Consider the following 26,907-nt stretch of genomic DNA (forward strand, 5'->3'; position numbering starts at 1 on the left):
GAAGTCTTCCTGGTTTCCCATGCTGGACCAGATCTTCCATCTTCTGCTATATCCCATTCTAGTACCCTTCAAGTACCATTCAAGTACTCTTCTGTGTTATATAACCCCACTGAAATCATACAACTGAGTCTGAAATGCTTATTAAACATCTGTTTCCCTTGCTAGAATACAAGCTCTATGAAGGCTTTGCATTCCCAGGGCTTCGTATTATGCCTGGCATCTAGCAGGTGCTCAGAAGTGAATTACAGAGTTAATGGATAAACATATTTCGGCTGCTGTGTGTGGTTTGGACGCATCCTAGCCTGTGAATGTATGCGCACTCTCTACAGCCTTATCCCAACTCATACATCTAGTAACAAGTATGAATAACAGTGATCATTTATTGAATTCTAATTGTATGTTTATTATATTGGGCTTGACTGTTTATACATATTGCATAATTCTCATAATAGCTCTCTTTTTGTTTTTTTTTTGGAGACAGAGTCTCACTCTGTTGCCCAGGCTGGAGTGCAGTGGTGCAGTCTCAGCTCACTGCAACCTCTGCCTCCCAGGTTCAGGCAATTCTCCTGCCTCAGCATCCCGAGCAGCTGGGATTACGGGCACATGCCACCATGCCTGGCCAATTTTTGTTTTTTTAGTACAGATGGGATTTCACTATGTTGGCCAAGCTGGTCTCGAACTCCTGACCTTAAGTGATCCGACTGCCTCGGCCTCCCAAAGTGTTGGGATTACAGCCATGAGCCACCGCACCTGGCCTAATAACTCTTTAAGAAGGTACAATTGTACCATCTGACACATGAGGAAACTGGCTCATAGGGCAAATAAGTAGCAATGTAGGACTGTAGAGTTGGGATTCTAACCCAGGCACAACTGGTTCCAAAGCCCAGACTTTCTTCTCTTCATAAATATCTCCAGCCTTTTTCATTCTCCGTTTCCTGTTGTTGGACATAGACGTTGTCAAGTAGCAGCCTCTAGAACTGGCCAGGGTGATAACCAGGCTTGCTGATTCTAGGGTAGTATTGTTTCCATTCACAGCTCTGTAATGGCATTTTTATTTATTTTTTTCCCCTTCCATCCTCTGCAGATCTTTTTGTGTCACCCACTTGGGTCAAGGACCCCAGCCCTCAACAGATATTTGCAGTGGCTCAGATGTCTTATCTCTTACCTCCTGCTCAGTACTGGCATGCTTCCCCCCACATCCCTTGAGATTGTAATCTGTGTATCCTGGGCCCTCCTCCCCAAGGATTGCCTTATAGATATAGCCAGTCCTCCTGAGATTAGAACTGAGGCCAACACAGGGTGGCAGAGGAGAAGGGTGGAAAAAGGAGAGGTTGGAGCTGAATAGAGCTGGGTTTGAGTCCCATTTTATTAGCTGGGTAGCTTTGGTGAGTACTCAAAGTCTCTGGGCCTGGTTTCTTCATATCTACCTTGGGTAGTGTCATGGTTAGGAGCATAGGCTCGGAGTCCACTGCTTCTGTTTGGGTCCTTCTCTTATTAGTGATGTGATACTGGGCAAGTGGGCCCTATGTCCAAGTGCACCAGTGCCCTCAGAGTCTGTAAAATGTAAATAATGGTCCGTACCTCGTAGGATTGTAATGACATTAAGCAAATTAATATATAAAAACTCTTAGAACACTACCTGGCTGCATAGGCAGATGGCAGATGTTTGTTATCATTACCACACAGGCTACTAGGAAGGCAGAGTGAGATGATGTATGCATGAGGCCTTATAAGTACTCAGTAAATGTTTCTTCTCATGTCAATTCTTGTTTGTCACTTTTCCACTGTCAATCCACCAGAGAAAAAGTTGCATCCCACAAATTTTGATATGTTGTATTTTCAATGTTATTCAGTTCAAAATACCTTTAAATTTCTCTTTTGATTTCTTCTTTGACCCATGGAATATTTAGAAGAGTGTTTAGTTTCCAAACATTTGGGGAATTATCCAGCTATCTTTCTGTTACTGATTTCTTTTTTCTTTTTCTTTTCTTTTTTTTTTTTTTGAGAGGGAGTCTCGCTCTGTCACCCAGGCTAAAGTGCAGTGGTGCAATCTCAGCTCACTTCATCCTCCACCCCCCGGGTTCAAGCAATTCTCCTGCCTCAGCCTCCCGAGTAGCTGGGATTACAGGCACGCACCACCAAACTCAGCTAATTTTTGTATTTTAGTAGAGACGGGGTTTCAGCATGTTGGCCAGCCTGGGCTTGAACTCCTGACCTCTGGTGATCTGCCTGCCTCGGCCTCCCAAAGTGCTGGGATTATAGGCGTGAACCACCACGCCTGGCCTCTGTTATTGAATTCTAAGATAACATACTTTATATGATTTGAATCCTCTGAAATGTATTAAAACTTGTTTTATGGTCCAGAATATAGTCTGTCTTGGTAAATGTTTCATTTGCATTTGAAAAAAACTTGCTGTTTTGGGGTGCAGTGTTCTATGAATGTTAAGTAGGTGAAGTTGGTTGATAGTATTGGTCAAGTCATCTGTACCCTTATAACTTTCTGTCTACTTGCTCTATCAATTGTTAATAGAGGCTGGCTTGGTGGCTCACGCGTGTAATCCCAGCACTTTGGGAGACCAAGGCAGGCAGATCACCTGAGGTCAGGAGTTTGAGACCAGCCTGGCCAACATATAGTGAAACCCTGTCTCCACCAAAATAATACAAAAATTAGCTGGGCATGGTGGCGCATGCCTGTAATCCCAGCTACTTGGGAAGCTGAGGCAGGAGAATTGCTTGAACCCGGGAGGCAGAGGTTGCAGTAAGCCAAGATCACGCCACTGCACTCCAGTCCGAGCGACAGAGCAAGACTCTGTCTCTCAAAAAAAGAAAAAAAAAAATTCTTAATAGAGTTGTTAAAATCTCCAGCCATAATTATAGATACATTTTTCTCCTTGTATTTCTGTCTGTTTTGCCTCATATATTTTGAAGCTCTTTTATTATATGCATAGATGTTTGGGATTGAACTCTTAATTATTATGAAATGAACTTATTTGTCCCTGGTAATATTCTTTGCTCTAAAACCTACTTTTTCTGATGTAAATTCAGCTACTTCTTTTGATTTAGTGTAGCTTCCTCTTGATTAGTATTAGTTTGGTATATCTTTTTCCATCCTTTTGTGTTTAACCTATTTGTGTCTTTATATGTAAAAGTGAATTTCTTAAAGGCAGCATATAATTGGATCTTGCTGAAAGACCCAATTTTTATTGAGATGTCTAATCATTGACATTTAATGTTAATATTGATTATGGTTGGATTTGACTCTACCATCTTGCTATTTTTTTTTCTATTTGTCACATCTATTCCCTTTTTCTTCTGTTTTTCCCTGCCTTTTGGATTATGTATTTTGTATAATTCAATCTTATTTTCTTTGTTGCCTTATTAGCTGTTTGTGGTATTATTTTCACAGTTGCTTTACGATCATTGTATATACTTTTAACTTATCACAGTCTACCTTTAAGTGATATTATACCACTTCATGTATAGAATCAGAATCTTACAACAATATATTTCCATTTTCTCCTCCTAGATATTATGCTATTGTGATATATTATACTTTAATGTATATTAAAAACCTTACCATACATGGTTATTACTTTTGCTTTAAACAAGTATCTTCTTTTTTTTTTTGAGATGGAGTTTTGCTCCTGTTGCCCAGGCTGGAGTGCAATGGCGCGATCTCGGCTCACTGCAACCTCCGCCTCCTGGGTTCAAGTGATTCTCCTGCCTCGGCCTCCCGAGTAGCTGGGATTACAGGTGCCTGCCACCATGCCCAGCTAATTTTGTGTATTTTTAGTAGAGACAGGGTTTCATTATGTTGGCCAGGCTGGTCTTGAACTCCTGACCTCAGGAAATCCACCTGCCTCAGCCTCCCAAAGTGCTGGGATTACAGGCATCAGCCACCATACGCAGCTTAAACAAGTATCTTTTTAGTATATTTAAAAAATAATAAGAAAAGACTCTTAAGTTAACCTACATAGTTACTATTTCTGATGTTCTTTGTTCCTTTGTATAGATCCAGATTTCTACCTAATAACCACTTCCTTCTGCCTGAAGTACTTCTTTTAACATTTCTTGTATTTCAGGTCTGTTAGTGATGAATTATTTCAGCTTTTCTATGTCTGAAAACTATTTTATCTTCATTTTTGAAAGAAATTTTTGCTGGATATAAAATTCTAAGTTGACAGGTTTTTTCTTTCACTACTTTAAAGATGTTGCATTAAAGTCTGTTTTTTGACTTGCATTGTTTTCAGCAAATCCGTTCATATTTTTATTTATTGTTTTCAACAAGAAGTCCGTTAACATTTTATTTATTTATTTATTTATATTTTTGAGACAGAGTCTCACTCTGTTACGCTGGCTGGAGTGCAATAGTGTAATCTCAGCTCACTGCAACCTCTACCTCCCTGGTTCAAGCGATTACCCTGCCTCAGCCTCCTGAATAGCCGGGACTACAGGCATGCGCTACCATACTTGGCTAATTTTTGTATTTGTTGTTGTTGTTGTTGGTTTCTGAGATGGAGTCTTGCTCTTGTCGCCCAGGCTGGAGTGCAATGGCACAATCTCGGCTAGCTGCAACCTCCGCCTCCCAGGTTCAAGTATTCTTGTGCCTCAGCCTCACGAGTAGCTGGGATTATAGTTGTCCGCCACCACGCCTGGCTAATTTTTGTATTTTTAGTAGAGATGGGGTTTCGCCATGTTGGCCAGGCTGGTCTCAAACACCTGACCTCAAGTGATCCACCTGCCTTGGCTTCCCAAAGTGCTGGGATTACAGGCATAAGCCACTGCACCTGGCCAACAGTTTTATTTTTGTATAACCTCTTTATATAACCTTGTATATTTTCTGTACACAGTGTACCTTTTTGCTTTGGCTGATTTTGAATTTTTTTATCAATAGTTTTAAGCAATTTGATTATGTTGTGCCTTGGTATAATTTTTGTCATGTTTCTGTGCTTGAGGTTCATTTAGTTTCTTGGATTCCTGGGTTTGTATTTTTAAAATCAGATTTGGAATATTTTGACCATGATTTTTTCAAAAAAATTATTTGTCTCTCCCTCTCCTCCACTTTGAGAACTCCAATTACATGTATATTGGATTGCAACATGTATATTGGATTGCAACATGTATATTGGATTGCTGTGTTTCACAGCTCACTGATGTTCTGTTCATTTTTTTTATTCTTTTTTTTTTTTCCTCTGTGACATTTTGGATAGTTTCTATTGTTATGTCTTCAAGTTTTCTAATCCTCCTTCTGCATTGTCTAATCTGCTGTTAATCCCACCTAGTGTACTTTTCATTTTAGACATTTTAGTTTTTATATCTCAAAGTTTGATTTGGGTCTTTTTATAATTTCCACAACTCTACTTAATATACACAATATTTTTTCCTTGGAATATAATTATAATAGCTCTTCCAATGCCCTTATGTACTAATTCCATCATATGTGTCATTTCTGAGTCAGTTTCAATTCATTTTTTTCCTTTTCATATAGTTTATATTTTCCTACTTCTTTGTATCCTTCATGATTTTTTAATAGGATGCTAGAAAATGTGAATTTTGGGTACTGCATATTTTTTATTCCTGTAAATATTTCTGAATGTTAAGATGTAGTTACTTGGAAGTATTTTGATCTTTTCAAGGCTAGCTTTTAAATTTGTTATGTGGGGTCAGAACAGTGTTTAATCTAGAGCTAGTTTCCCATTCGTGAAGTAAAACCATTTTGTGTATTTCAGAATGTCCCATGACTTGAGAGGTTTTCTATTCTAGTTATTGGGAACAGGACTATTTCTGGTCCTGTTTGAGCTCTGATGATTTATCCCTCTAATCATTTGGGGTGATTCTTTCCCCAGCCTTGGGTAGTATACTATGTAACAAATTGCCCCAAAACTTAGCAACTTAAAATAACAGCCATTTACTTCTTCCAATTTCTGTGAGTCAGAAATTTGGGCATAGCTTAGTTTGGTGCTTCTGACTCAAGACCTCTTATGAACCAGCTACTTGGGAGGCTGAGGCAGGAGGGTCATTTGAGTCCAGGAATTCAAGACCAGCTTGGAAAACATAGCTGGACTCCATCTAAAAAAAAAAAAATCTCTTGAGGTTGCCATTGTCAGCCAGGGTTGTGGTCTCATCTGAAGGCTCATCTGGGAGGGACCCGCTTCCAGGCTAACTCACATGGCTATTGGCCAAGTGTCTGGCCTCATGGGTGTCTCTACAGGGCAGTTTGATGACATGCTTCCCCAAGAATGAGAGAGAGCAACAGAGAATATGCCCAAGATGGAAGCCACAGTTTTTTTATAACCTAATCTCAGAAATAAAATCTCATCACTTCTGCTGTATCCTGTTAGACGTGAGCCCAACCCACACTTAATGGGAGGGTATTACACAAGTGTGTGACTAGTAGGAGGTGGGGTTCACTGGTGGGCATCTCAGAGGCTGCCTACCACTGGTAGTTTCCCAATACACATGTGCTGATTAATACTCAGCTGAGCTTCAGGGGAAACTCTCTGCAGATCTTTGGAGTTCTGTCTCTATGCAGCTCTCTTCTCTCTGGTTCCCTGCTCTGTGGACTCTAGCTGCCTTGCCCTCCCCTGACTATGTCTTCTGTCTCATCAATTCAAGGAGATTGCTGGGCTCCATCTGAGTTCCCCCTCCCTGCACCATGGCCCAGAAAATCTTTAGGCAGCAAGCTGGGGCAGTAGTAGGGCTCACCTCATTTGTTTTCTGTCTTGCATCATGGATGATTGTCCTTTATTGCCTGATATTCAATGTCTTTTTTTTTTTTTGAGACAGGGTCTCACTCTGTCACCTAGGCTGGAGTGCAGTGGCCCATTCATAGCTAATTGCAGCCCGGACCTCCTGGGCTCAAGCAGTCCTCCCACCTCTCCTGAGTAGCTGGGACTATAGGCATGAGCCACCACACCCACCTAATTTTTTATCTTTTTGTAGAGATAGAGTCTCACTATGTTGCTCAGGCTGGTCTTGAACTCCTGGCCTCAAGGGATCTTCCCACCTCAGCCTCCCAAAGTGCTGAGATTACAGGCATGAGCCACTGCATCCATCCTTCAATGTCTTTAAAACAATTTTTTCCATAAATGTTGCCCAATATTTTCAAGTAGAAGAGAACATTTAGTCCCTGTTATTCCATCTTGGCTGGAAGCAAAAGCAGAAGTCTAGATCTATGTTTTTAATAGTTGAGTTTTATTCTATTATATGCATATATCATAATTAATTTAATTACCTTTTACAGATATTTTGAATTCTTTTTCAAATGTTTACCCTACTGTGGCAGATTTCCTGGTGTGTTTATCTTTGCATCTGTGTGCAAGGAAATCTGTTAGACAAATTCTGAGAATTACTGGATCAAATAGTTCAGCGGTCTCCAACCTTTTTGGCACCAGAGGCTGGTTTCGTGGAAGACAACTTTTTCACAGATGGGGGCAGGTGGTAACGGTTTTGGAATGAAACTGTTCCACCTTTGATCATCAGGCATTAGATGGAGCACACAACCTAGATGCCTCTCATGCACAGTTCTCAATAGGGTTTGTGCTCCTATGAGACTAATGCCGCCACTGATCTGACACGAGGTGGAGCTCAGGTGATAATGCTCATGCACCTGCCACTCATCTCCTGCTGTACAGCCTCATTCCTAACAGGCCACGGACCTGTACCAGTCCATGGCCAGGGGATTGGGGACCCCGAAATAGTTAATCCAGTGCATACTGGCTACATACATTTAAAACATTGGTAGATGTTGTTGAAGTGCCTTTCCGAAAGATCAAACTCAGGGCTTTTTATATGTGTTTTGTTAAGCCAGACCTACTGCTTGTGGAATTTGGATTTATTCCCATTAACATTAATTTGAGGGGCCGGGCATGGTGGCTCACACCTGTAATCCCAGCACTTTGGGAGGCCGAGGTAGACGGATCACGAGGTCAGGAGATCGAGATCATCCTGGCTAACATGGTGAAACCCTGTCTCTACTAAAAATACAAAAAAATTAGCCGGGCATGGTTGCGGGCGCCTGTAGTCCCAGCTACTTGGGAGGCTGAGGCAGGAGAATGGCGTGAACTTGGGAGGTGGAGCTTGCAGTGAGCCGAGATCAAGCCACTACACTCCAGCCTAGGTGACAGAGCAATACTCCATCTCAAAAACAAAAAAACAAAAACAAAACAAAACAAACAAACAAAAGACATTAATTTGAAGCGTTGATTCTCATACTAGAGATATTTTTTTTTCTTTTTTTTTTTTTTGAGATAGAGTCTTGCCCTGTCACCCAGGCTGGAGTGCAATGGAACGATCTTGGCTCCCTGCAACGTCTGCCTCCCAGGTTCAAGCAATTCTCTTGCCTCAGCCTCTGGAGTAGCTGGGATTACAGGCATGCACCACCATGCCCAGCTAATTTTTTGTATCTTTAGTAGAGATGGGGTTTCACCATGTTGGCCAGGCTGGTCTCGAACTCCTGACCTCGTGATCTGCCCACCTCGGCCTCCCAAAGTGCTGGGATTATAGGCATGAGCCACCACACCCGGCTGGAGATCTCTTTTTTAATCAATGTTCTTGATGTATAATTTTTATATAATAGAGTGCACATATTTTATGTGTATAGTTAAATGACAAATTAGAAAAAAAATTCTTTTTGAGACAAGGTTTCACTTTGTCACCCAGTCTGGAGTGCAGTGGCATGAACGTGGCTCAATACAACCTTGACCTCCCAGACTCAAGTAATCCTACCACTTCAGCCTCCTGAGTAGCTGGGACTACAGTCACATGCCACCACACCCTGCTAATTTTTGTATGTTTTGTAGAGACGGGGGTTTGCCATGTTGCCCAGAGTGGTCTCGAACTCCTGAGCTCAAGCGATCCTGCTGCCTTGGCCTTCCAAAGCGTGGGATTACAGTGGCGTGAGCCACTGTGCCTGGCCATAGTTCCATGACAAATTTATACCTCTACAATCAAGTTATAGAACATTTCCATCACCCCACAAAGTTCCCTTGTGCCGCCTCCCAGTCAATCTCTACCCCTCACCCTTGCCCTAGGCAACCACTGATTTGTTTTCTATCATTATAGGTTAGATTTGTCTTCCTATGGTTTCATATAAATGAGATCATACAGGCCAGGCGTGGTGGCTCATGCCTGTAATCCTAGCACTCTGGGAGGCCGAGGCAGGTGGCTCACGAGGTCAGGAGATTGAGACAATCCTGACTAACACGGTGAAACCCTGTCTCTACTAAAAATACAGAAAATTAGCTGGGCATGGTGGCGGGCGCCTGTAGTCCCAGCTACTCGGGAGGCTGAGACAGGAGAATGGCGTGAACCTGGGAGGTGGAGCTTGCAGTGAGCAGAGATCGCACCACTGCACTCCAGCCTGGGCGACAGAGCGAGAATCCTCTCAAAAATAAATAAATAAATAAATAAATAAGATCATACAGTATGGACTCTTGTATCTGGCTTCTTTTACTTAGCATGCTGAGTAGTTTGCTCCTTTTTATTTCTGAATTATATTTCCTTCGAGTTTTTTTTTATTTCATTTTAAGAGATGAGGTCTTTCTATGTTGCCCAGGCTGAACTTGAGCTCCTAGGCTCAAGCAATCCTTCTACCTCAGCCTCCTGAGTAGCTAGGACTCAGGTGTGCACCACTGCAACTGGCTCTTGGTGATCTTTTTAAATAACTCTCATGGAGGGCCTATTATATGCCGGCACTGTGCTAGGCATATCACATACTTTATCTATAATTCTTTTTTTTGAGGCAAAGTCTTACAGTTGCCCAGACTGCACACAGTGTTGTAAACACAGCTCACTACAGCCTCAACTTCCTGGGCTCATGCAATCCTTCCATCTCAGTGTCCCCAGTTGCTAGAGCTACAGGTGTGCACCAGCATGCCTGGCTAATTCTTTAATTTATTGTAGAGATGAGGTCTTGCCATGTTGCCTAGGCTGGTCTTGAACTCCTGGGCTCAAGTGATCCTCTACTTTGATCTCCCAAAGTGCTGGGATTACAAACGTGAACTACCATGCACAGCCTGTAATTCTTACAATAGTTCTATGAGGGCTCTGATGCCCCTCATAGACAAGTCATAACTTGTCCAAAGTTCTGTGACCAGTTCATCCATTTATCTCTTATTGCTGACTCTGCCCCAATTTGAAAGCCCAGTTTGAAGGCCGGGATAAATATGGTCTGTTAATGGAATGAATCCAAGAGACCTGAGTTCAAATCCAAGCTTTAACCTTTTTCTGGGTGACTTGAGCTCTCTGCTGTTCATCTTGTCTCTTAAAGTGTGTTAATCACCCTTCTCCAGATGTAATAGATGTAAAGGCTCTAGCGCAGGGCCTGCCACCCAGGGACATTACATGGAGGCCACAGTGTTTTATCTTTCTTTTTTTAAAAAAAAATTTCCCCATGTGCTAGACCATCCAGGCAGGTTCCTGTGATAAGCTTCAACTACTACCACCATAACCATCATATATGCAAAGATCCATAAGTGTCTTTTCCTGTGCTTTCTCTAACAGAATACTCTCCTATGGAAAGATTTAAGGAATTCCAGATCAAATCATATCCTCTGCAAGACTTTAGCTCCTTGAAACTTCTGCATCTCAAAAAAGCCTGGGGGCTACAGGGGACAAGCTTCAGCAGGAAGATCAGAACCTCAGGAGACACTCTCCCCAAGATGCTGGGCCCGAAGATCCAGTAAGCTCAGCCCTTGGCAGATAGACGGGTCCAGATTGTGGTTGCAAAGGGAGATAATACTTATATGGCAGAATGTCAGGGATGCGGATAAGGGGCAAAGGTGGAGGACACAGGTCAATCCCAAAGGGTTGTGCATGAGGCAACCTAGAGATGTCCTGGGTCTGAGAGCCAGGACCTGCATTCTCCACCTGTAACTCACAAGGCTATGTCAGGCATTCAGCCACTTCTTTTCTCAGGGCCTCAGTAACCCATTTAAGGAAGAAGGGGCTGGACATATCTTCTGGCTCTGACATTCTGTCAGTCTGTGTGTTTCTGGGCCCTTTTGATTCTGAGCTGCTTCAGAAAATTCTGTCCACCTAAGGAAGGCAGTTACAGCATAGTAGATAAGAGCCTGTGTTTGGAATTAATCCTGGCTTGGCCACTTATTTTAGCTCTGTGTCCCCAGGCAAGGGACTTGACCTCTCTAAGCTGTATTTCTTGGTAGATAATAGCATCTAAGTCTTGGGGTTGTTGCAAGCCAGCAATTAAATGAGATAATGATAATTATAGTTAACACTTACAGAGTATTTTTTATAGTTGGGCATAGTGGCACATACCTGTAATCCTAGCTACTCAGGAGGCTGACACAGGAGGATCGCTTGAGCCTAGGAAGTTGAGGCTGCATGCAGTGAGCTGTGATCATGTCACTGTACCCCAGCCTGGGCAACAGAGCAAGACCCTGTCTCTTTTTTTTGTTTTTTTTTTTTTGAGACGGAGTCTTGCACTGTTGCCCAGGCTGGAGTGCAGTGGCGCGATCTCTGCTCACTGCAAGCTCCGCCTCCCGGGTTCACGCCATTTTCCTGCCTCAGCCTCCCGAGTAGCTGGGACTACAGGCACCTGCCACTGTGTCTGGCTAATTTTTTTGTATTTTTAGTAGAGACGGGGTTTCACCGTGTTAGCCAGGATGGTCTCGGTCTCCTGACCTCGTGATCCACCCGCCTCGGCCTCCCAAAGTGCTGGGATTACAGGCATGAGCCACCGCGCCTGACCGACCCTGTCTCTTAAAAAAAGAAGAAAAAGAAAAAGAAAACAGGCTGGGCATGGTGGCTTATGCCTGTAATCCCAACACTTTGGGCGGCTGAAGCGGGTGGATTGCCTGAGGTCAGGAGTTCGTGACCAGCCTGGCCAACGTGGTGAAACCCTGTCTCTACTAAAAATACAAAAATTAGCTGGGTGTGGTGGTGGACGCCTGTAGTTCCAGCTACTTGGTAGGCTGAGGCACAAGAATCGCTTGAACCCAAGAGGCGGAGGTTGCAGTGAGCTGAGATCACGCCACTGTACTTCAGCCTGCGCAACAGAGCGAGACTGCATCTCAAAAACAAAACAAAACCCCTTTTCTGTGCCCAGTCCTGAATTATCTAATTTAATCTCTGTAACAACTCTACGAGTACTATTATAATCATTCCCATTTTTCAGGTGAGAAAACCAAGGTACGGAGAGAGATTAAGTTGTTTGTTCCAGGTTGCGCAGGTAGAAAGTGGCAGAGCCAGGATTCAAACCTGAGCAGCTCAGTGTTGTTATCAGTATGATTGTCACGACTGGTATGAGGCGGATGCACATTGGGGTGCTGTGCTTTTGTTTTTTCTGGAGAGACTGAAGAGCAGAAGAGGAGACTCAGTGGGGACCAGTCTAGAATCAGCTCATTGCTGGGCCCAGAGCAGCACAGCCCCCTCCCCCTGCTACTTTTGAAATTGAAGTGTCATAATGAGACTAACAATGGCACCAGTGTCACAATCCCTGCATTCCTACAAGGGCCACTTCACATGAGTCCTTTGCCCGTTAACATTTCCAAGCTCCTGGCCTCCATAACGAGCACCCTGTGACTTTTGAGCTGTTATGGATAATCCTTCTGAAGAATCTAGGTTGCAGTGAGCCAAGATTGTGCCACTGCATTCCAGCCTGGGCGACAAGAGCAAAACTCTGTCTCAAAAAAAAAAAAAAAAAAAGAAAAGAAAAGAAATTCCTTCCTCTTGGCTGGGCGCAGTGGCTCACGCCTATAATCCCAGCACTCTGGGAGGCCAAAGCGGGTGGATCACTTGAGACCAGGAGTTTGAGACCAGCCTGGGCAACATTGTGAAACCCTGTCTCTGCTAAAAATTAGCCGGGCATGGTGGTGGGTGCCTGTAGTCCCTGCTACTTGGGAGGCTGAGGCATGAGTATCACTTGAACTCCAGAAGTGGAGGTTGCAGTGAGCAGAGATCCCATCAGTGCACTCGAGCCTGGCGACAGAGTGAGATTCCATCTCAAAGAAAAAAAAAGAAAAAAAAAAGAAAGAAATTCCTTCCTCATGCTGAGCATGAGAGGGCTAGCCTGGACTTCCCACCCATTAGGCCTGGCTTGGCTGCATGGGATCATCAGCCCCTGCCTCCAGGAGAACAGCCCTCAGGTGTTTAAGGGGAAGGCCTGTATCACCTTCCTCTCCCAAGTCTCCTCTTTCGCACCCTCCAATTCCTGACAATGGGAGTCAGGGCTTGATTTTGAGTTTTATCACCTTCTGGGGAGTTGTGAATTCCCCAGGGAGGGGAGCCCTCCATGTGCAGAAGAGTGAGGGCTGATTAGCCAGGGCCTCAGGAGCAGACTGTGTTACAGATGAGCTCTCTAACAAGCTGTCACATTTCAGATCCAGGCCTGCTCAGTCGATCAAATGTGCCATGATCAATACCAAGCTTGGTGAGCTCCCCAAGGAGGCTGCAGTGGGGGCCTACGTGAAGGTGCACACTGTGGAGCAGGGAGAAATTTTGGTGAGTGTGCCAAGAGCTTTGTTCACCATGGAGTACGTAACATGAATGGGCTGGAATGTTAAGTAATGACAGTAAAGGTTTAAAAACACTTCCCTCCATATTTGATGATATTAAGGAATTATGTTGATTTGTAAAGATGTGATAAGAATAGGCCGGGCGCGGTGGCTCACACCTGTAATCCCAGCACTATGAGAGGCCGAAGTGGGCAGATCACAAGGTCGGGAGTTCGAGACCAGCCTGACCAACATGGTGAAACCCCCATCTCTACTAAAAATACAAAAATTAGCTGGGCATGGTGGTGTACGCCTGTAATCCCAGCTGAATCCAGGAACAAGGCAAAGATGTTCCCTCTTACCACTCCTATTCAACATTGTATTGAAAGTCCTAGCTAGTCCATTCAAGAAAAGGAAATAAAAGGTATACAGATTGGGAAGTAAGAAATAAAACTATCTTTGTTTGCAGATAACATTATTGTCTGTGTAGATAATTCCAAACAATTTTTTTTAAAAAGAAAAACCTCCTGAAACTAATGAGATTATAGCAAGGTCACAGGATACAAAATTAATGTAGAGAGTCCATTGCTTTCCTTATACCAGCAATGAACAATTGGAATTTGACATTTAAAAACACAATACCAGCTGGGCACAGTAGCCCCAGCACTTTGGGAGGCTGAAGCGGGCGAATCACTTGAGGTCAGGAGTTGGAGACCAGTCTGGCCAACATGGTGAAATTCCGTCTCTGCTAAAAATACAAAAATTAGCTGGGGCCAGGCATGGTGGCTCACGCCTGTAATCCCAGCACTTTGGGAGGCTGAGGCAGGTTGGATCACTTGAGGTCAGGAGTTCAAGACCAGACTGGCCAACATGGTGAAACCCCATCTCTACTAATAATACAAAAATTAGCCAGGCATGGTGGCACACACCTGTAATCCCAGCTACTCGGGAGGCTGAGGCAAGAGAATCACTTGAACCTGGGAGGCGGAGGTTGCAGTGAGCTGAGATCGTGACGTTGCACTAAAGCCTGGGGGACAAGAATGAAACTCCGTCTCCAAAAAAAAACCAAAATCCAAACCAAAAAGCCAGGTATGGTGGCAGGCACCTGAAATCCCAGCTATTTGGGAGGCTGAGGCACAAGAATTGCTTGGACTCAGGAGGCAGAGGTTGAAGTGAGCCGAGATTGTGCCACTGCACTCCTCTTGGGTGACAAGAGTGAAACTCCATCTCAAAAAAAAAAATTAATAACAAATAAATAAATTACCTAATATTTTTACAGAATCTAATTTCTAAAGAATTCAATTTCTAGGCCAGGCATCGTGGCTCACGCCTGTAATCCCAACACTTTGGGAGGCCACCTGAGGTTGGGAGTTCGAGACCAGCCTGACCAACATGGAGAAACCCTGTCTCTACTAAAAATGCAAAATTATCCAGGCAGGGTGGACACCTGTAATCCCAGCTACTCGGGAGGCTGTGTCAGGAGAATTGCTTGAACCTAGGAGGCGGAGGTTGCAGTGAGCTGAGATCGCACCATTGCACTCCAGCCTGGGCAACAAGAGTGAAAATCCGTCTCAAAAAAAAAAAAAAAGAATTCAATTTCTAAGCAATCCATTATGAAAAGGCTAAATATTGCATGATTCCAATTCTGTGACATTCTGGAAAAGAAAAACCCTATAGAGATAGTAAAATTATCAGTGGTTGCAAGAGGTTTGGAGTTCAGGAGATGGGATGAATAGGTGAAGCACAGGGGACTTTTAGGGCAGTAAAATTATTCTCTATGGTACTGTAATGGTGGATACAAAAGCATTTGTCAAAACCCATTTAATTTTACAGCACAAAGGGTGAATCTTAATGTATGCAATTTGTTAAAAAAGAAAAAAATCAGCCAGGCATAGTGGCTCACGCCTGTAATCCCAGCACTTTGGGAGTACGAGGCAGGCGGATCACGAGATCAGGAGATTGAGACCATCCTGGCTAACATGATGAAACCCCATCTCTACCAAAAATAGAAAAAATTAGCCAGGCGTGGTGGTGGGTGCCTTTAGTTCCAGCTACTCGGGAGGCTGAGGCAGGAGAGTTGCTTGAACCCGGGAGTTGGAGCTTGCAGTGAGCAGAGATAGCGCCACTGCACTCCAGCCTGGGCAACAGAGCGAGACTCCATCTCAAAAAAAAAGAAGAAAAAAATCATCTAGGAGGTCAGTGGATCTGAGGAAGGAATACAAACTATGACAAGATAATCTAACCATTACAAATGTATGAAACAATCTCTGTGAAGGAGTTGGGGGGAAAAGATGCTGACTTAAGTAACTTTGGAAATGAGTGGAGCTGGTAAGACTAAAGCAAAAGGAACTGTGTCTGAGCACTGTGCCCTAGTGATAAAGCTGTTTCTCATGAAGGTAGGGATTAACAATACTTCTACTACTATACATGTACACAGTGTTAACACTGAAATAAATCAGTTCAGTAAATGGATGGCAGAGGGTGGGAGCCAGGTTTTTCACAATTTAAGCAGGAATATATAGAAAGCAGGGGGAGTCTAGAATGCTCCATGTAGTAATGGATTAGAGTTGAAAACATCAGTAGACACTCAAATTTAACTCAATATATACTTACAGATAATTATGTATAGAAATATGTATAGGTAGGCCAGGCGTGGTGGCTCACGCCTGTAATCCCAGCACTTTGGGAGGCCGAGGAGGGCGGATCACGAGGTCAGGAGATCGAGACCATCCTGGCTAACACAGTGAAACCCCGTCTCTACTAAAAATACAAAAAAAATTAGCCGGGCATGGTGGCAGGCACCTGTAATCCCAGCTACTCAGGAGGCTGAGGCAGGAGAATGGCGGGAACCCGGGAGGCAGAGCTTGCAGTGAGCCGAGATTGTGCCACTGCACTCCAGCCTAGGTGACAGAGCAAGACTCCATCTCAAAAAAAAAAAAAAAAAAAAGAAGAAATATGTATAGGTATGGGTGGAAACATACAACTGTTTTGCTCTGTCAGATAATAGGGCCTAAGAGAAATGATACCCTTCCAGCAATGAGCACACTTAACACTTGGATCTTGGTTGGTTTCTTTTCTTTCTTTTCTTTCTTTCTTTCTTTTTTTTTTTTTTTGACAGAGTCTTGCTCTGTCACCCAGGCTGGAGTGCAGTGGCGCCATCTCGGCTCACTGTGACCTCTGCCTCCTGGGTTCAAGTGATTCTCCTGCCTCTGCCTCCTGAGTAGCTGGGATTACAGGCACACGCCGCCATGCCTGACTAACTTTGTATTTTTAGTAGAGACGGGGTTTCACCATGTTGGCCAGGCTGGTCTGGAACTCCTGACCTCGTGGTCCGCCCACCTCGGCCTACCAAAGTGCTGGGATTACAGGCATGAGCCACTGGACCTGGCCTCTTTTATTCTTTTTAAGAGACAGGGTCTTGCTCTGTCACTCAGGCTGGAGTGCAGTGGCAAGTGATCATGGGTCACTGCAGTCTTGAACTCCTGGGCCCAACCAATCCTCTCACCTCAGTATTCTGAATAGCTGAGACTACAGGTGTGTGCTGCCATGCCCAACTAATTTTTTTTATTTTTTGTTAGAGACAGGGTCTCACTATGTTGCCCAGGCTGGTCTGGAACTCCTGGCCTCAAGCAATACTCCCACCTTGGCCTCCCAAAGGGCTGGGATTACAGGCGTGAACCATCGTGCCTGGCTTCCATACTGTTTTTCATGATGGCTGTACTAATTTATATTCCCACCAATAGTGTGTGAGGGTTCCCTTTTTTGCAAATCTTTGCCAACATTTGTCATATTTTGTCTTTTTGATAGTAACCATTTTAACAGGTATGACTCAACATCTCATTGGATTTTCAATTTGTATTTCCATGATGATCAATGATGTTGAGCATTTTTTTCATATATCTGTTGGTCATTTGTATGTCTTCCTTTGAGAAATGTCTATTCAGAGTTTTTGCCCACTTCTTAACCAGGCTATTTGATTTCTTGAGACTGTGTTGTTTAAGTTCATTATACATTTTAGATGTTATCCCCTTATCAGATGTACGGCTTGCAAATATTTTCTACCATTCTTTAGGTTGTCTTTTTACTATGTTGGTTGTTTCCTTTGCTATGCAGGAGCTTTTTAGTTTGATGCAATCTCATTTGTCTATTTTTGCTTTCGTTGCCTGTGTTTTTGGGGTCATACCCAAAAAAAAAACCATTGCCCAGGCCAATGTCAAGAAACCAGATCATGATTTATAATACAATTTCCCAATAAAAGGAACAAGGGCTCTTTGGAAGAATGGTTGAATCTAGGACTAGGGCAGGAAATACACAGGATGAGTCTAGAACATATTGTAAATGCCAGAAAGTAAGGAAGAGCTAGGGGAGGGGGCAGGAACTACTTTAATATGGGAGCATGTCCAAGGGACATGGGGGCCACCTAAAAGATCTCCCAATGGTCAAAGCTGAAACAATTTGAACAACAAAATAAAGCAGTGTTGGATTATAACCAAAAGTACAAAATAAACATTCATGAGTGCATATTGATATAAATGAATTAATAATGAATTAATAAATGGAGGAGAAGAGACAAATCTCCCTGCAGAATAAATTTCAAGCAATTTATGTAGATACGCTGTCTTAAAGGAGAGAGTGCCTAACTCTCTACTTAAATGTGGGCCATGCATAGGACTTCCTTCCAAAGAGTACAGTATGGCAAGGGGGGAATGAAGTAACTTTACAATGGAAAAAATCTGAAAAACACAGCCAGATCATCAAGGCCAACATCAACAGTAAAACATCATGTTAATAGTATTGTCCCTTGACAGGATGTGATGAAAATGTCATTTAACCTCTGTGGCCATCCTCTCAATATCTTATAACTCCTGTCTAATCATGAGACGTGATTAGAGGAAAAACATGAGACAAATTTTAACTGTGGCATCCCACAAAATACTCAATGAGTACCCTCAAAACTGCCAAGGTCATCAAAAATGGCCTGAGAAAATGCCACAGCCAAGAGGAGCCTAAAGAGCCCTATTATTAAATGTAATGTTGTATCCTGGATAAGATAGTGGAATAGAAAAAGGGCATTAGGTGAAACAGGAAATCTAAGCAACTCATTGACTTTAGCTAACAATAATGTAGCAGTAGAGGTTCACTAATTGTAACAAAGACATACCAATGTAAGATGTGGGAAACTGGATGTGGGGTATATGGGGACTCTCTGTACTATCTTCTCAATTTTCCTGTAAATCTAAAACTGTTTTAAAAAATAAGACCACCAGGTGGGGCACAGTGGTTCATGCCTGTAATCCCAGCACTTTGGGAGGCTGAGGCAGGTGGATCACCTGAGGTTGGGAGTTTGAGACCAGCCTGGCCAACATGGTGAAACCCTGTCTCTACTAAAAATACAGAATTAGCCAGGTGTGGTGGCACACACCTGTAACCCCAGCTACTCGGGAAGCTGAGGCAGGAGAATCGCTTGAACCCAGGAGGCGGAGGTTGCAGTGAGCCAGGATTGCACCACTGCACTCCAGCCTGTGTGACAGAGTAAGACTCCGTCTCAAAAAAAAAAAAAAAAAAAGGAATCCGAGGCTGGGCATGGTGGCTCATACCTGCTGAAGCCCAGGAGTTCAAGACCAGCTTGGGCAACAAAGCGAAATCCTGTCTCTACAAAAAATTAAAAAGTTAGCTGGGCATGGTGACATTTGCCTATGATCCCAGCTACTTGGGAGGGTGGGGTGGGAGGATTGCTTGAGCCTGTGAAGTCGAGGCTGCAGTGAGCCATGATTGTGTTACTGTACTTCAATCTGAACAATAGAATGAGAGCCTGTCTCAAAAAAAAAAAAAAAAAAAAATGCAGTTGTGGGAGCGAGGGCAGTATGGATGACCACGCTTGGCTATGAGCTGATCACTATGGAAGCTGGGTGGCAGGTGCCAAAGCTGAATGAGAGGAGGAGGAGCAGTGTGCGGGTGCAGAGGTAGGGCGGGAGAAGGGATTTCACGAGGAGCAATGGGCCTCAGCCTCTCTGTGCCTGCAGAGGGCTGTCTCCTGAAGCCTCATGTGTGGTTATTCAGCATCTGGGAAACTGTTCCCTCACCAAGCCCTCTCCTCTGTTCCTCTGTCACTATCTCCAAGGTTGTCCTTATGCCATTCTCCCCCTGTGTTATGGTGGACTATGCATGCTCCTTCCCTCCACTCACACCAGCCTGTACGTCCTCAGGGCTGGGAAGGTCAGTCCAGTACTGTCTGGGAGGTCCAGTCCCTAGCACAGCCCTCTGTCAATGATGATTATTTTTTAGCTCTTAGAAATGTCTTCCTTTTGTTTAGTAAAACATTGCCTCCTACAACTTTAAACTAGCTCCTCTCCTCCCCCTGCCCTGTTCCCCAAAACAGAAGAAATCCACTTTCTTAGCATGTGATGCCCTTAGGTATTTAAAGAATGCCGTTTTGTTTTTCATTCAACATTTATGTAGCCAGGCACTGTGCCAGTGTTCCGTTAATTATTTTCATATTCATGCAGAGTGGCCTCCATTCCTTCGGTCATTCTTCAAGGGGCGTAATTTCCAGCCTTCCAGCCTATTGCTCCTCCTGGAAAGCCCTTCTGCCTGCCCCACCTCTGCGCCCACACACCGCTCCTCCTGCCACTCAGCTCTGTCACCTGCCTCCCAGCCTCCATAGTGATCAGCTCACAGCCAAGCGTGGTCACCCACACTCCCCCTGCCCCCACTACTGGATTCATTGTTTTAGTGGTCTTATTTTTTAGAACAGTTTTTAGATTTACAGAAAAATTGAGGAGATAGGACAGAGAGTCCCCATATGCCCCACACCCAGTTTCCCCTGTTATTAACATCTTACATTAATACGTCTTTGTTAGAGTTAGTGAAGGTGGTGTCTGCTTCACTTCAATTTGTTAATGTTTCAGAGTAAGGTGCTCAGAGCTGAACACAGGGCACTAAGGGACATGGAGGCCTGGGCAGGATGGAGGCACGAGGACAGAAAAGGCCTTGCTCAGTTTGGTAGGCAGTGACAGGAGGGGAGGCTGTGTCAGGAACAGGAACAACAGGGTCTGTTTTGTCCAGGCCCTGCAATGCTGGAACAGGGAGTAAGGCCTTGATTTCCTAGAAGTCCTGGAAGGCTTTGGGTGGGGACTTAGCACAAGGACCTGGCTGCTGCTTCCCACATAGGGCCAGCACATAGAAAGCCTTCAACAAATATTTGTTAACATGACCCCTTTGAAGAAAATGTCTGCGGATGCCTTCGTGAGGTGCCTGTGGTAGGACTCTAAGCTCCCTGTGTTGAGGCCCTGGCTTCAGCTGTAGGAGAATGAGAGTGGTAATTGCTTGACTGAACCCGCCCCCTGGAAGGTGGGTCACATCGTCCTCACCCTTGGGAGTAGCAGTGTGGAGCTGGGTCAGCCCTGGGAACAGCAGAGGGTGGGGCCTAGGGTGGAGGGACCCAGGTTTTGAGCCAGGAGATATAGGAAGTCCAGCTTCTCCAAGGAACAGGCAGGCTGAGGCCTCTGAGGTGGTCAAGACTGGGCAGGCCAGAGCCATGGGCAGCGCAGAAGAGAGGTGGCAAGCAGCATTTCTTATTTTCATTTTGCTTCTAATAGTTAGCTGTGTGGCCACGGGCAAATCACTTTCCCTTTTTGAATCTATGTCATGGGAAAATGAGGAGATTCATCTGGGTGAGCTGCCACCTCTAAAGTTGTGTGGCTCCATTTGGGTCACTCATTCAGCAGATATTCCTTGAGCACCTACCATGCTCCAAGCGTGGCACAAAGTGCCATTGTGGCTGAGTAGACTGACGTAATTCCTGCCCTTATGGGGCTTATGATCTAGTCAGGGCAGACAACAAACAGATAACTAGTAAATACATAGAAAGTTACAAATCGCTGTTAGGAATGGAATGAAAAGCAGGGTGGGTGGGGAGGTTCTTAAATGGGGTAGCTAAGGAAAGTCTGCTCCGAGGAGGTGATGTTTAAGCTGAGACCTGAATGATGAAAATAATAAGCTATGGGACTGGGCACAGTGGCTCACACTTGTAATCCCAGCACTTTGGGAGGCCAAGGAAGGAGGATGGCTGAGGCCAGGATTTCGAGACCAGCCTGGGCAACATGATGAAACCCCATCTCTACCAAAAACAAAAATTAGCTGGGTGTGGTGGTGCACACCTGTAGTCCCAGCTACTCGGGAGGCTGAGGCAGGAGGATCCCTTGAGCCCAGGAGGTTGAGATTGTAGTGAGCTGAAATCATGCAACTGCACTCCAGCCTGGGGACAGAGTGAGACCTTGTCTCAAAAAAAGAAAAAAAAAAAAAGAATAAGCTATGGAACGACCTGGCAGAAAAGTGTTCAAGACAGACAAGCGGCAAGTTTAAGGTTCAAGGCAGGAGGGAGGAGGCGTGTTGGGGAGATTGGAAGGGAGGGCAGGGTGGCTGGAACAGACTAAGCAAGGCAGCAGTGACATGAGGCTGAGATGGAGGGCATGGAAGGGTGAGACAGCCCAGGCCTCAGGCGGCATGAGATTTATTTGATCCCAGGTGCCTTGGGACCCTGTTTGAAGCATCTAGCCAGAGAAGCAACTGACTCCAGCTGTGTGCATGCAGCAAGTGGGTTGGAGGTGGCTGAGAGAGTAAGCGGGACAGCAGTGCTCCTGAGTGGATCCCTGGTTCAAGGTTGGGCTCTGCCACTTTATGTCTCATTACCTTGGGCAAGCTACTTAACCTCTTTGTGCCTCAGTTTCCTCATTGTAGTTGCTGAAAGCACAGACTCTGAAGACAGACCACCTGATTCAAAGCCTAGGTTTATTGCTTTCCTGATGTGTGATGTTAGACAATTTTCTTTTTCTTTTTTTTTCTTGAGACAGAGTCTCGCTGTGTCACCCAGGCTGGAGTGCAGTGGCACGATCTCCGCACACTGCAAGCTCCTCCTCCAGAGTTTATGCCATTCTCCTGCCTCAGCCTCCCAAGTAGCTGGGACTACAAGCACCCGCACCACGCCCGGCTAATTTTCTGTATTTTTAGTAGAGATGGGGTTTCACCGTGTTAGCCAGGATGGTCTCGATCTCCTGACCTCGTGATCCGCCCACCTCGGCCTCCCAAAGTGCTGGGATTACAGGCGTGAGCCACTGCGCCCGGCTGATGTTGGACAATTTTCTTAACCTCAGCATCCTCACCTGTAACATGAGAATAAGAATAGGAGTCAGCTCACTGGATTGTGGTGAGGGTTAAATGGGTTATAGATGCAAAAACTACAAAAGGCCCTGGAATTTAGTGAGTGCTCAATAAATGTTCGTTGGTGCTATTATTATCATTTTATCATCATTGCTATTGTAATTATAAGATGATTGACTGTGGATAGGTAAATTTCCTTTCCTGAACCTCATTTTCCACATCTGAGGATAACCCCCACATCCTAGGATAGTTGTAAGGTGTAAATTCATATATATATATATATATGTTTCCTCCCCAGAGTAGGAGCTGGCTAAAGAGCAGCCATTCTGGTTTCTGTGCAAGTCCTGGCATTGACTAGGAGGGCCTTTGTTCCCACTGTACTCAACATGAGAGACACACAAGGTGCTTCATGTCCCCCCAGAGCACTCTCACACGTGCCATCTCGTGTAGACCCTCAGAAGCTTCAGAGGAAAGGTGGCATAGCTCCATCCCAGTCTTGCCAAAGAGAGACAAAGCCAGGGCTCAGAGCACCCAAAAATTTGTACGTGGTCATATTTCAAGGTCTAGAACCCAAATGGTGGAGGTGGGGAGGGTGTTCCAGATCCCACTTCACATCTCCTTTCAAATTCAGAATCCTTTGGAGACATGTCGATAGATATTCTCACCTGCATTTCATAGGCGAGCAATGGCCCAGGAGGTACCATGTGCCCCAAATCACATAAGTACAATTTTAAAATATGGAATCAATCTAAGTGTCCATTAACAGATGAATGGATAAGGAAAATGTGGGACATATACACAATAGAATATCATTCAGCCATAAAAAGGAATGAGATCCTGTCATTTGCAGCAGCGTGGATGGCACTGGAGGCTGTTATGTTAAGTGGAATAAGCCAAGCACAGAAAGACAAATATTGCATGTTCTCACTCATATGTGGGACCTAAAAACTGGATCTCATGAAGATAGGGAGTAGATTGGTGGTTACCAGAGGCTGGGATGGGGAGGAAGAGAGGGAATGAAAAGAAAGAATATGCATGTATTTATTTCCAGTGAACTGTATGCTTAAAAATGGTAAAGATGGTAAATTAGATGTGTATATTGTACTTCAACAACAGCAACTTGGATCCAGGATTAGTCCCAACCCCATGTGTCCTCCACAGAGTGGGCCTCTTGGTTTGTGGCCCTTTTTCTTCTTGAGCCCTATACAGCTGGCATTGGTGGCTCTGGGGCCACTAACCTTTCCTGCCCCTGCCCCTCCTTGCCTGAGCCTTGATTAACAGCTGAGAGGCTGAAGACTGAGCACTGGATTGGGAGTTCAGCAACAAGGATTCTAGCCCTGGCTCTGCCTGTCCCAGGGTGTCTCCTTAAAAAGCGGATTGCACCCTTCATCACGGAAGCAAGTATGCCTGTGGACTTCCATCTCCCTTCCAGATAGAACAAAGTAGGAATTCAAGCCAAGGAACAGGAGGGCAGCTCGAGAGAGGAGGACCTGTGGCCACCGAAGTCTGTGAGGGATGGAGGAGAAACAGAGGCCTGCAGGAAAGAGTGGGGTGGGTGACTGCAAAGATAAGGTCTAGAAGAGGACTGGCTGTTTGATTTTTTATTTTACTTTTTTTTTTTTGAGTCACAGTTTCACTCTGTCACCCAGGCTGGAGTGCAGTGGCGCAATCTTGGCTCACCACAACCTCTACCTCTCTGATTGAAACGATTCCCCTGCCTCAGCCTCCCAAGTAGCTGGGATTACAGGCACCGGCCACCATCACCATGCCCGGCTAATTCTTTTTTTTTCTTTTTCTTTTTCTTTTTTCCTTTTTTTTTTTTTTTGAGATGGAGTCTCGCTCTGTCGTCGTCAGGCTGGAGTACAGTGGCGCAATTTTGGCTCATTGCAACCTCTGCCTCCCAGGTTCAAGCAATTCTCCTGCCTCAGCCTCCCAAGTAGCCGGGACTACAGGCACATGCCACCATGCCTGGCTAATTTTTTGTATTTTTAGTAGAGACGGGTTTTCACCGTGTTCGTCAGGATGGTCTTGATCTCCTGATCTCGTGATCCACCCGCCTCAGCCTCCCAAAGTTCTGGGATTACAGGCGTGAGCCACTGCGCCCAGCCCTAATTTTTGTATTATTAGTAGAGGTGGGGTTTCACCATGTTGGCCAGGCTGGTCTCAAACTCCTGACCTCAGGTGATCAGCCTGCCTCAGCCTCCCAAAGTGCTGGGATTACAGGTGTGAGCCACCACACCTGGCCTATTTTACTTTTTTGGGATAGTCTCTCGCTCTGTCGCCCAGGCTGGAGTGCAGTGGCGCGATCTTGGCTCACTGCAACCTCCACCTCCTGGGCTCAAGAAATCCTCCCACCTCAGCTTGGGACTACAGGCATGCACTATCACATCTGGCTAACTTTTATAATTTGTGTAGATATGTGGTTTCACCATGTTGCCCAGGCTGGTCTCAAACTCCTGGGCTCAAGTGATCCACCCGCCTGGGCCTCCCAAAGTGCTGGGATTACAGGTGTGAGCCACTGCACCTGGTGCCTAGCTGTTTGATTTTTGTTGTAAGTCCTAAGGAAGAGAAAAGAGATTTGCTCGACAAAAACAAAAACAAAAACAAAAACAAAACAAAACAAAAAGCTGTAATTGGACATTGGGGAAAACTTGAGAGCAATAGTGGCAGTGAGATTGCTGGAGGGGGACAGTGGATAATCTGATTTAGGTGCTCTTCTAATTCCACGGTTAGAGGAATTCCATATGATGTAGCAAAAGGGGCCCAGGATTTCTCCTGCCTGTCATTTGCTCAGTGATCCCAGATAAATTCACCTCCTGTTTGAGGCCTTCTTTTTCCCATCTAGAAAATCTGTGGGTAGGCTGGGCATGGTGGCTCATGCCTGTAATCCCAGCACTTTGGGAGACCGAGGCGGGTGGATCACCTGAGGTCAGGAGTTCGAGACCAGCCTGACCAACATGGAGAAACCCCATCTCTACTCAAAATACAAAAGGTAGCGCGTGCCTGTAATCCCAGCTACTCAGGTGGCTGAGGCAGGAGAATCGTTTGAAACTGGGAGGCAGAGGTTGCAATGAGCTGAGATTGGGCCATTGCACTCCAGCCTGGGCAACAACAGCGAAACTCTGTCTCAAAAAAAAAAAGAAAAGAAAAAAAAGAATGAAAATCTGCGGGCAGACCTGGACAGTCTCTGAGGTCTAACTTTCTGTGACTTCTCCCGAGGGTCTTCACCAGGCCTTCCTTCCAGAGGGTGAATGCGACACACGACCCTTGATCCTGATGAGCCTGGGAAATGAGTTGATACGGATAAGGAAGGAAATATTTTATGAACTGATTGACAATGATGACGAGATGATAAAAAAGTTGTTAAAGCTCAATATTGCATTCCCCAGGTCAGTACTGGAAATGTGCGTGAGTCCCATCAGGTGAAGTGAACAATTTTTCACCTGTTATTTTAGTAAAAGAAGGAAAAATATAATACCTGTTGCTGACAAGGGTGAAATGAAACTGGGAGTTGTTGGTACACTCTAGATAGGCTCAATCCTTTTGATAATAATTTTAGCATTACATTTCAAGTGCTATAAAACTGTCCCAACACTTTGAGAAAGAGATTCATCTGTGAATTTATAGAGCCAAAATATGGAGAAAGCCCCTGCATTAAGATGTTCATTGCAGGGTCGGGTGTGGTGGCTCACGCCTATAATCCCAGCACTTTGGGAAGCTGAGGCAGGCAGATCACTTGAGGTCAGGAGTTTGAGACAAACCTGGCCAACATAGTAAAACCCCATCTCTACTAAAAACCCAAAATTAGCCAGGCGTGGTGGCACATGCCTGTAATCCCAACTACTCAGGAGGCTGAGGTAGGAGAATCGCTTGAACCGGGGAGACAGAGGTTGCAGTGAGCTGAGATGGCATCACTGCACTCCAGCCTGGGTAACAGAGTGAAACTCTGTTTTAAAAAATAATAAGGCTGAGCATGGTGGCTCACTCCTGTAATCCCAGCACTTTGGGACGCCAAGGCAAGTGGATCACCTGAGGTCAGGAGTTTGAGACCAGGCTGGCCAACATGGTGAAACTCTGCCTCTACTAAAAATACAAAAATTAGCCAGGCATGATAGTGGGCCTCTGTAATCCCAGCTACTCAGGAGGCTGAGACAGGAGAATCACTTGAACCTGGGAGGCAGAGGTTGAAGTGAGCCAAGATTACACCATTGCACTCCAGCCTGGGTGACAGAGCAAGATTCCATCTCAAAATAATAATAGGCTGGGCGTGGTGGCTCATGCCTGTAATCCCAGC

At 44.9% G+C, this 26,907-nt stretch overlaps 1 protein-coding gene across 6 annotated transcripts in view; it reads left to right on the forward strand.

Annotated features, from left to right (window-relative positions):
- CNBD2 (cyclic nucleotide binding domain containing 2) overlaps positions 1 to 26,907 on the forward strand; it is a 74,230-nt gene that overhangs the window by 41,289 nt on the left and 6,034 nt on the right. For 3 of the 6 annotated variants that reach the window (XM_055373433.2, XM_019017055.2, XM_019017057.2), the window contains 3 exons: positions 10,504 to 10,681; positions 13,341 to 13,461; positions 25,833 to 26,002. In XM_055373433.2, the coding sequence (XP_055229408.2) occupies positions 10,504 to 10,681; positions 13,341 to 13,461; positions 25,833 to 26,002 (469 nt within the window). The remainder of the gene's footprint in view (positions 1 to 10,503; positions 10,682 to 13,340; positions 13,462 to 25,832; positions 26,003 to 26,907) is intronic. The other 3 variants (XM_019017056.3, XM_004062085.2, XM_004062086.2) reach the window with 2 other exon arrangements.

The sequence above is a fragment of the Gorilla gorilla genome, chromosome 21, assembly GCF_029281585.2.
Source record: "Gorilla gorilla gorilla isolate KB3781 chromosome 21, NHGRI_mGorGor1-v2.1_pri, whole genome shotgun sequence".
Lineage (NCBI taxonomy): Eukaryota > Metazoa > Chordata > Mammalia > Primates > Hominidae > Gorilla > Gorilla gorilla.